The sequence below is a fragment of the Tenrec ecaudatus genome, chromosome 15 (genome assembly GCF_050624435.1).
Source record: "Tenrec ecaudatus isolate mTenEca1 chromosome 15, mTenEca1.hap1, whole genome shotgun sequence".
Classification (NCBI taxonomy): Eukaryota; Metazoa; Chordata; class Mammalia; order Afrosoricida; family Tenrecidae; genus Tenrec; species Tenrec ecaudatus.
In genome coordinates, this window is record NC_134544.1 from 17,947,501 (window position 1) to 17,958,242 (window position 10,742).

General features: G+C 49.8%; 1 protein-coding gene across 1 annotated transcript in view; it reads right to left on the minus strand.

Moving 5' to 3' along the window:
- Positions 1-8,521, minus strand: part of LOC142428088 (O-acyltransferase like protein-like) — a 43,856-nt gene extending 35,335 nt beyond the window's left edge. Inside the window, exons 1-2 of the mRNA XM_075533224.1 lie at positions 8,333-8,521; positions 4,799-4,913 (exon numbers count right to left, since the gene is read on the minus strand). Of these exons, the coding sequence (XP_075389339.1) occupies positions 4,799-4,913; positions 8,333-8,521 (304 nt within the window). The remainder of the gene's footprint in view (positions 1-4,798; positions 4,914-8,332) is intronic.
- Positions 8,522-10,742: the final 2,221 nt, after the last annotated feature.

Here is a 10,742-nt window from a genome sequence, read left to right on the forward strand (position 1 = left end):
GACGGGGAGAGCTGCCCTGTGGGTTTCTCAGATGAGACCTCTGTATGGGAGCAGACAGCCCTGCCTTTCTCCCGACTTTCTCCCGCAGAGCGGCCGGCAATTTCAGACTCCTGACCTTGCAGTTCGTAGCCCCACGTGTAACCACTACTACGCCAAATGTTTCCTCTCCAGCCACCTGAAGCCTGATAAGGTGACGTGGAGCAAGCACAGGAAGAAGCAGCCCTGCAGGTGTAGCAGCTGAGGACTTGGCTGGTAACCAAAAGGTTGCTGGTTCAAATCCCCCCAGCACCTCCGGAGTAGAACACCCACCTCCACCATCTGCTCTTAGGAACTTTGTGGGACAATTCCAGTGTCCTCAATCTGGCTTCCTAGAGCAAGTTTTCGCAGTGAACAGCAGCTAGATTTACTTTTAGAGAATCACCTCTCCCCACGTGTTCTAAGGGAATCCTGAGGTCCCTGGAGTTAGATGGGGGGCTGCTGACTGCCCCGATCAGCCTCTCCCGGGCAGAAAGGTGAGTGAGGTAGTTAAAGTTTACTGTGCCAGCCTGACCAATAAACGCATGTGAGGTTAATTGAAGGGCGGAGGGATAAATGACTCGGTGAGCCTCGCCTTTCTAGTTCTTGGTTCTCTTGCTTTCTGATGGTTGGACCAGGGTGCAGCTGCCTTAGCCAGTTCTCTGCCTTGGCTGGCAAGGCTGACTTCCTGCAAGACATCCCTGAGGAGAAGCTGCATGGATCTACCCCGAGGCAGCCCTGGGTGCTGGAGCAGCTGTGTGGAGACCTCTGCCAGCGCTGAGATGCTTACACGTTCACTGATTTGGCTTTCCTCATGCAGTCGGCGTCATTGCTTATCTTTTGTGAGATGGAGGAGGACTTTGTGGACTGGTGTCAGACATATCCATTAATGTTGGACTTTGGAGCTTGGACAGTACTGGGTTGGGATGTTTTCTTGATGTGCACTCACCCTTTATATAAAACTCTCTCATACAACCCCCCCAACTATCATGATCGAATTCTACCTTGCAAGTCTGGATAGAGCAGAGGATGTACACTGGTACAGATAGGAACTGGAGGCACAGGGAATCCAGGGCGGATGATACCTTCAGGACCAGGGGTGTGAGGGGCAATACTGGGAGGGTAGAGGGTGAGTGGGTTGGAAAGAGGGAACCGATTACAAGGAGCTACATGTGACCTCATCCCTGGGGGAAGGACAACAGAAAAGGGGATGAAGGGAGATGCCGGATAGGGCAAGATATGACAAAATAATAATTTATAAATTATCAAGGGCTCATGAGGGGAGGGGCAACGGGGAGGGAGGGGAAAATGAGGACCTGATGGCAGGGGCTTAAGTGGAGAGCAAATGCTTTGAAAATGATGAGGGCAAAGAATGTACAGATGTGCTTTATGCAATTGATGTATGTATGGATTGTGATAAGAGCTGTATGAGTCCCTAATAAAATGTGTGTGTTGTTTTTTTTTTAAAAACAACTCTCTCATACAGATGAGTTTCTGTGCATTTGTTTCTCTAAATGTACCCAGACTAACACAGAGGGGCTCTACGCTCCTGTCTGGGAAACCTCACATAAGGTCACTGTGTGCCAGGGAGCCCGGTGGTGCCATGATGAAGCGCTGGGCTGCCAAGCAAAACGTCAGAGGTGCTTCGAATCCACACAGTAGCTCTGCGAGAGCAAAGGCCTAGAGATCCAACCCTGTGGATAAGTCTGTCCTCGGAGGCCTTCTGGGGCAGGTGTCCTCAGTCTTGTAGGGTCACTGTGAGTGAGAGTTGGAATCCGAAGGCTGGTACACAGCAGGAAGAAGCATGTGCAGCCTTGGCCCTGCACTCTCCAACCAGCAATGTCAAGAATGTGTCTCTTCCACTCAGGACTGTGGCTCGAGGTCAACGAGACTTGAGTGGAGGAAGATTAGGGGTCTAAGGGAAGCCTGGGGTCCCTCCATTCCAGGAGGGCTGTGTGGTGAGAGCTGCCATGGGGAGCTCCTGGTTCCAGCTGGTTCAGAGCCTAGTTCGAGCCTCGAAGGTCTTGGGCTGATGGTGGGCTTTGCATGGGTTCTACGGCACAGTGAGGCCATGTGGCTACCGACCTTGCAGGGAGCAGCTGAGTACATTGCCGTTGGGGGCACCAGGCTGCGTAGCTGCCTTCACTTGCTCAAGCTGACCAGGCTTCTGGTCTCTGTTCAAGCAAAGATTCCATCCTGACTGACCCACCCAGGGACTGGGGAGGCGAGGTCTCAGAATTTGCCTCTGGGAAGCATGCAGGAACACACATGGCAGCCATGCTCACTGAGGGGGGGAAACCAGACCCATCCCTCTCGGTGAACCAATGAAAGGCCACGTTCTAGAACACCTGCAGTTGAATGGCCGTGGTTTCAAAGAGTCCAACGTTATCAATTAGGAAATTGGTAAATTGGTATGTTTTTGCAATGCTATGCAGCAACTTAAAAAAATCTCTCTTTGTGACGGTGGAAAATGTGCTAAGACAGATTACCATTTTAGATGGAGTACATTTAAGAACACCAAATATAGTTTTATGGTTTACAAACAAAATCTAAAATAAATATCTATCTTTCTAGTAAGATATGTCAACACAAAAATGCTAGGAGAAAGTTCTGGTAAAATACATCTCATTGGTACTCATTGACATCCAGTGCATAGGGCCCTCCAGGACAGAGTAGAACTGCCCCATAGTGTGCCCAAAGCTGTCATCTTTACGGAAACAGATGGCTACCTCTTCCCCTATGGAGCAGCTGGGAGGCTGGAACTGCCAAGCGCTTAACAACTGCGCCCCCAGCATGCCTGCCTCCCACTGATACAGCTGTCATCCAGGAGACTGAATTTGAGGAAAGGAACAGAAAGAACATAAGCTTTGTCTGTATTAATTAGAGCTTTTCACAATGAGGATAGATCCATATATTGCGTCATAAAATAGAAATCAAACATTGACGTCAATATTTCAGGGAGCCTAAAAATGTTTACAGAAAAAGTGGAATTAAAAGGTGATGGACACACCTATAGAGTCATCAACTGGAATAAGGGTTTGGGGGAGAGGGGGACACGGAGGTGGCACGGGGTGAAGGGGTGATGATGTCAAGGAAACCACATAGAAGAGGAATGCCCGGAAATGGATTGTGGCAGCAGATGTCCAAATTCTGCTGGACGTAATTGAACTATGGAATGATCTTACACATGTATTCATCCCAGTTAATTAAAAAAAAAGATAATGGTCAAAGTTATGACCGCTTCTTAGACATGGCCAAACACCTTGAGGGAATGAGTAGCTGGGTCTAGGGGACCAGGCCTCTAGCCTGGGGGACACCGAGGTCCCTTGGTATAACACAGTTGACCAAGACAATGTTCTACATACTACTTTGGGGTCCTGGAAGTCGATGAGCAGCTCTCTAAGGTGAAATTATTGGTCTCTCCCCATCCAGCAACAAGCAGAGTGAAGTAAATGAAAACACATGTGGAAGAGAGTGACCACACAAACATCAGTCTTCACATCCCTGAGACCAGAAGAACTAGGTGGTGCCCACCGACCACTGCCAACTGCTCTGAGGAGGAGCACATGAGAAACTTTTGAGAAAGGGTACAACCAAACTCAAAATGGGGTGTCCTTGAGTCTAAGTTTACTAGACAGAGACCAGTAAGACCCCCCCCAAGCCTATGACCTGTAGCCACCCTTTGGGCCTCAAACTGAACTCACCCCCATATTAGAATCATCAACCATTTGAGCTCCAAAGGGCAACATTTATCCAAAGACCAAGTCCAGAGGGTAAGGATTGGAGGAGGCGTGGAAACAGGAGACACAGGGAGGAGGTGGGATACGTGACGGTACATCCAGGTTCAATAGGGACTCTCTAGAAACCATCCTCATCTTCTTGAGGTTGGTCCTGTTGGGGGGTACAAAGGAGACCCCAATCTCAAATGTAATGTAAGGAGAACATGTATTACTTCTTAAAAGAGGCCCAAACCATCCAAAGACACAGACACATTGTCCAGGTGAGGGAGGCCAACAGCCCAAGCTCAAAGTGGCATCTGAAGAGTCACAGTCGGGACACTTATGAGACAGTCATGAAACAAAGGAATCGGTCACAAATTCATGCTGGGTGGCAGATCCGTGCACCACAGCTACAGGGAGGACAGATGACAGGGGCAGGTGGAAGACCAGGATTGGGACACAGATACTCTGTTGGATAGAAGGACTTACAAGACTGGTCCAACCAAGTCAGTCAGGACGAGGCTGAAAGGGCATGACTCATGGCTCTGCCACCTCCTGTACTGTCCCCAGTACAGAGGCCTCCATCTAGGATACAGCCAGGCAAGTGCCTAAAAAGAGACTGCCCCTCCCTGGGCTGGCTGGCAAGAGTTGGAGGTAATCCACTGTCCAAGCCTCTATATGAGGACAAGACTGGTTGATGATGATAAAGAATTTGATGGAAGCTTGGTTTACGTAAGGACCCTGAAAAATGGATTTGGGGTTGTCAGGGCCATCGTTCGCCCTTTGAAAACTGGGGTGCTCTAATACAGTCCTGGGGGGCAGTGGTTCCTTCGGCTGATTTCCTCTCTTGCCTTCTTCCTAAAAATCCCTCCTTCTCTTCCGATTCCGGGAACCTTTTCGAAAAGGAAACTCGTCTCCCCTTTCCTGTCTGTTTCCGTGTTTTTAACCCTCCAGAGTTGTGCTAGAACACTCCCAGCTGAGTCCCTCCACGATCCTCAGACTGCCCTGGACCAGTTTCCGCTCCCAGCTCAGCTCCCCACCAGGCTCGGGGAAAGGTCACTTACTTCTTAGAGCGTATTCTTTGGGCTCCTTTGAATTTAGATCAGAAAGGAATTCCGCCACGTCTTGCCTGCACTTGAGAGAAATGTTTCTGGCAAAAGAAACGAAGGCTGAGGGAAGCTGCAGAAAGAGCAGGCAGAGCAGTACGGATGGGACCATTTCGTCTCTCAAGCTGCCAGGCTATGGCTCCCTTCCCAGACAACGAGGCTGGTATTTATGGAGCTCCAGATGATAGGGTGTCAGGGAAAATGTGACATCGCTTGCTTGGCTCCTTAACACGCAGGGAAAAGCTGCGTGTCCTCCACCACCTGCAAAGCGGCCAGGACGGCAAACCATGGAAACCAATTTGCAGACGACTTGTGCTTGCTGAATAGAGTCCTCTGGCTGGCGAAGGCCACCTGGCTGGTTTTGGTTATGCAGATTAACGATTCACAGCAAACGTGACTCAGCCTAGATTTTCTTTGGCGTGCTGGCCCTGTGTACACGTCTTTCTTATAAACCCCCTCTCCAGGTTTGAAACAGAGCTTGGGGAGGTGACGTGACAACGTGTATTTGTCACGTCTATTTTGTGCGCAGGAATGGTTATGACACCAACCTGGAAGACGTTCATAGATGCTAGGAAGGGCTTCTCGGAAAATCGTTGGCCATGTCTGCAACTGGACTGGGCGCACCAGCTTTGAAGGCGAGGTGGGGATGTGGTTGTTAGTCGTCGTCAGGGGCCTGGAGGAGCTCCGGCTCCTGGAGACCCTGTGCGCACCTGAGCTAAGCACGCCTTGGTCCCGCACCATCTTCACAATTGTTCTTACGACCGAGCCCAGCGGAGCGGCCCCTGTGCCAACCCGTCTTGCAGAGGGTCTTCCTGTTTTTTTACTCCCGAGACTACTTTGCCAACCAGGGACTGGTCTCTGTTCACAACATGCCACGGTACATGAGATTCAAAGCAAGTGAGACAAAGGTCGGTCTTCCTCACTTCTCAGAAACATCTATACTTCTAACAAGGCAGAGCTGTCCGTTCTTCTGCCATGGGAATGCTATACTTGTGTCAACTCAGATAGGTCAAGTCTCCCTCCATCTTCCTCTTTCATTATCCAAGTTTCTCATGACCACGAGTTGCCTGGAAACGCCATGGCTTGGGGCAAGTGCACCTTAGTCGTCTAAAGAACATCCTTCGGTTTCTGTTTTGAAACACTCTAAAGAAGTCTTGTGAAGCAGATTTGTCCAGGACGATATGGTGTTTGCCTTCTTGACTGCTGCTTCCATGGGTCTTGGTTATCGATCCTCGGGCCAGGATGTTGTTGGTAGGTGTGGGTGGGCTTTCCAGAGCAAAGAGAGATTATCAGGTACAGATGTGCGCCTGCATCCACCTGTGGGAACTCAGGACACGCACCCTAGGAAGAAGAGAAAGGGCCCCGATAATGATGAAAACTCCAAATCCCCAAATGGTAAGTGACCACCCAAGTCACAACAATTGGTGTCTGCTCACCTGGAACAATAGAAGGAGGAGGAAGAGGAAATAGAATGTATGGTGTGTTAGTCCGGGTAGACTAGAGAAACAAATCCATGGAGACACTCATAGTTGTATAGGGAAGAGGGTTATATACAAGAGCAATTGAATATTGAGAAAATGTCCCAGCCCAGTCCAGATCAAGTCCATAAATCTGATATTAGCCCATATGTCCGATACCAATCTATAAAATCCTCTTCAGACTCATGAAACACATGCAATGCAGGAGAATCACAGGCCAGTGGGTGAGAAGTCTTGTGGATCCAGCGGTATAGTAAGCATCCCAACACTGGCAGGGGTCTCTGCGTGGCTTCTCCAGCTCCAGAGGTCTGGTTGCATCAGGGTAGATCCATGTGGCTTCTCCAGCTCCCAGAGTGTAGCAACATGTGTCTTGTCAGTAAAGCATCTACAAGGAAGTGAGCCAAGAGAGTCTCTCCTGCCTCCAGGAGGAAAAACCAGATTTCCCAGAATTCTCAGGAGAAAGCTATGCCCACACAGAGGCCTCATTGGCTATATCTTGCCAGGCCAGACTCCACCCCTTCACTAGTAATCCTCAAAAATTGACACTAGATTATGTAGCTATCACAGAGAGTTAACTGTCTCCATGAATAACTAACTGCCTCCTTTGCCATGAGACCAGAAGAACTGGGTGGTGCCCCACTATCATTCCTGGACATTGTGATCAACGACTCTATAGAAGAATCCTGATCTGGAGGAGGAACATGCAGAACAGAAATTCAAATGCTCACTGATTCTGGACTTTGTGGAGCCATGGAAGATGGAGGAACCCTTGAAACTATTGTCCTGAGATCAACTTTGAACCTTAAGTTAAAAATATCCCCTGAAGCCATCTTAAAACCAAACTACAACCCAAGTGGAAGGCGAATTTTGAGAATGATGAGGGCAACAAATGTATAAGGGTGCTTTACTCAGTTGATGTATGTATGGATTGTGATAAGAGTTGTATGAGCCCCAATAAAATGATTTATTAAAACAAACAAAAAAACTACTTTAGCTTCACCAGTAAAGAATGCCTGGCTTCAGGATTGTGTTCTTTTTAAAAAAAAAAATAACTCCGTAGGTGGGCTCAAAAGGTCAGATCAGAACATGAGGAGTTTATGTCAAAGGGTAAGAACAAGCCAAGACAGGAAGGTGGGCTTTCAAAGCTCACAACACGTAGCCAGGGTCACTGAGCGGGGCATGTAGAAATGGCTGACTGGATACGCGTTGCTAAGCATCTTCCCAACAATGAATCCTTATTGATTTAAAAACCAAGATGTATTCATTTGCCTTGCTTGTGGAGTCAAGATTCTTTTCACAAGGGCTTTTTTTGGGTTCGAGGTCTCTCTGTCGACAGGAAGGTGATGTAACGCCCGCATACCTGGTCCACACGGTGGGAGCATGTCTGCAGTGTGGTTGCTCCGGCCTGCCATGTGCCCACCTCACAGGGATTCTGCCCTCTGGCATCCCCAACCAGTACCCCTTTCTCTACATGTCTCACTGCCTCGCTCCTCTGCTCGGTCATTCACTCTGTGTCCTCCATCTGAGTGCCACCACCCCCAGCCCATCTCCTCTTGAGTTCCACCTGCGTAGCTCCCACTTACAGGAACCAAAAATCCCACCGCTGGACCAATAAACAACAGCATGATCCACGGAGAAAAGATGGACGGTGGCAAGGATCTCATTTCACGTGGATCTGCAGCCAGTGCTCACGCAAACAGCAGCTAAGAACTCGGGTGACGACGTATTGCACTGGACAGGTCTGCTGCACAGGACCTCTTGAAAGTGTTGAAGAACCAAGGTGTCACCTTGAGGACCAAGGTGCACTCGACACAGACCGTGATATTTCCAATCAGGCCGTACACGCACGACGAGCTGGAAAACTAATCGTGAGGATTGGAGAAGAATTGATGTGTTGGAATTAGGGCGTTGCCCAAGAATACCAAAGACTGCCAGAACAAACCAGTGTTGAAGATGTTCAGTCAGCACTCGAAAGCTCCTTAGAAGCAAGGTGGTGAGACTTCCTGTCACATACGTTGGACGTGGCCTCAGGAGTCACCAGTCTGTCGAGGAAGGCCCCCATGCTTGGTGAAGCAGAGGGTCGGTGGGAAAGAGGGGGCCCCTCGATGAGATGGATGGACAGCATGGCTGCATCAACGGGCTCCAGCGCACCAATTGTGCAGATGGCGCAGGACTGGGGGTGTCTCGTTCCGTTTTGTACCATTGTCCCTTCGTGGCTCTGAGTAGGAGCTGACTTGATAGCTCCTCACAACAACCACACCTCCTACTTATCCTTGTGACGAATCAAGATTCAAGGGTGCTCAAGTGGTTTTACATATCTATTCGGGGCACCTGTTTAAGGCAAGGCAGGCGGGGAGCTGGATATAAAAATAGGACGTGGAAATAAATAGCGCCTTGCTCTGCAGAAAGCAGCCTTGTCTCCTTTCCTGAGCGCACAGCAATGAGCTAGCGGGTGCCAGTGTTAGCAGCCCAGGCATTTCGTTCGTGGCACCGACTGCGTGGGACAGGAAAGGGCCTGAAGGCTCTCCTCGTTTGTCAGTGATTTGAGGACATGAGGGCTTTGTCTCTGCTGCTAAGACCAGGCTGAGGGGAAATGTATCTTCTGCCTGCTACTCTTGGCCTGTGACATAAAGAACCGACTCCCTCCGGGAAAGCAGAGGGCGAGGGCAGATTCGAGAGTAGGTTTGTTGATGGGCTGGCAGGCAGGGGCACGTACACCTAGAATGGTAGGTGGTGCAGGGAGAACACACACAGGGACAGAGGTGCATGGTGGGTGCCGCTGGTGGGAATGGACACACTGGTACGGCGTGGTTGGTTCTCTGGGCCCACCAGACAGGAGCGAACGTGGTCATCCTGGAAATGGCTGGGGAGAGTGTGCAGGCAGAGGGAAGAGCAGACCCAGACCCCGAGTTAGACCCTGGACAGTGAGCTAAAGGGACGGGAACCAGCAACCGGGAAGGTTGGCTAGAGAGTGGCCAGCGAGGTTATGCCAACGGGGGAGGCACAACTTCAGAAAAGGAGCCGGAGAAAGGTCGTAAAACTCAGAGAATGCAATCCCCAAACCACCCGATAGGACAGAGTGGGTTTCCAAGATTCTCACAGTTAGTTATGTATTTTTAAAGACTCTCACTCTATGGGAGTAGAAAGCCTCACCTTTCTCCATAGAGCGGCTGGTGGTTTTGAACTGCTGACCGTGTGCTTAGCAGCCCAACTCGTAACCCACTGTGCCACTGGGGCTCCTGGGGGGCACAATCAATGTCCCTGAGGTGTACAGCTATTGTAGCTGCTTCGGTGAGGCACCGTCTAGACGATCACGACTCAGCCAGCCCTGTATACCATCCCCCAAGGCCCAACCCTCATCAGACGTACAATTAGAAACTGGTCTGTTGGAATACGCCTTGCTGTGTACATCTTTAACCATTTTTTTTTACGTGGACGAGGGGAGGGAGGTGTTAAGACAGCCCGCGGTAGGTTTTATTTCTATGACTGATCTAGGACTCTGAGTTTAATGAGACAGAGACTGGATGAGGAGCTGCAGAGAGTGGAGGCGGGTCTGGGTACTGCCTGGAAATGAGCAGGTTGTTTGCAGGAAGGGAATGTTTTCAAAGCAGACGCTGTGGTTGTTGGCACAAAATCTAGAAGAGGTCGTACAGTGGGGTGGCATCACACTGTACACTGACAATGTGTGAGTCTGATCATACGTGAGTGATACGGTGATGGCGATATTGGAAAGAACGAAGAAAATGAGACGTGCCGGAGGACGTTCTCCTGTGGCCCACGTGGGTGGCCAGCAGCTGACTCGGACTCCACAGCAAGGAGTTGGTTGTTGAGGTGGGGGTGGGGAGGAAGCGGTGGGTGAGGTGACAGGATGCAAAGGTCCTTGGAGAATCTCATGTTTCTTCCTCATTAACGTACACCCCCTGACACCTCCATTTACTTTGTGAGGAAGGAATCTTCTAGAACAAATGGCACAGTCAGGTTCTGTTACAGAGCCCCGTTAGAAGAAAGAGGAGAGGCCTGGTGGCGTAGTGGGTCCTGTGCTGGGCTGTTAACCACAAGGTCAACATCTCAAAACCACCAGCCGCACCAAGGGGGAAAAATGAGGCTTTCTACTCTCGTGAAGAGTTTCGGTCTCAGAAACCCCCCAGGGGCAGTTGTGCCCTGTCCTTTAGGGTCACTGTGAGTCAGGATGGGCTCAATGGCAGTGAGGTGAGATATTAGAGGAAAACAAAAGATATTCATTCGATCTTCAACCACAATTATCCCTGGAGATCACCTGTTAGCTAAATAACAGAGGGGTTTGTAAAGTCAAGGCTATACCTGTGAGTGATGGGCTTCTTTTCAAAACAATCCACCAGCCTCTGAGACCCTAAGTTCAAAGCATTCCCCAAAGCAAAATAAATAAATAAATTAAAACCGAGAAG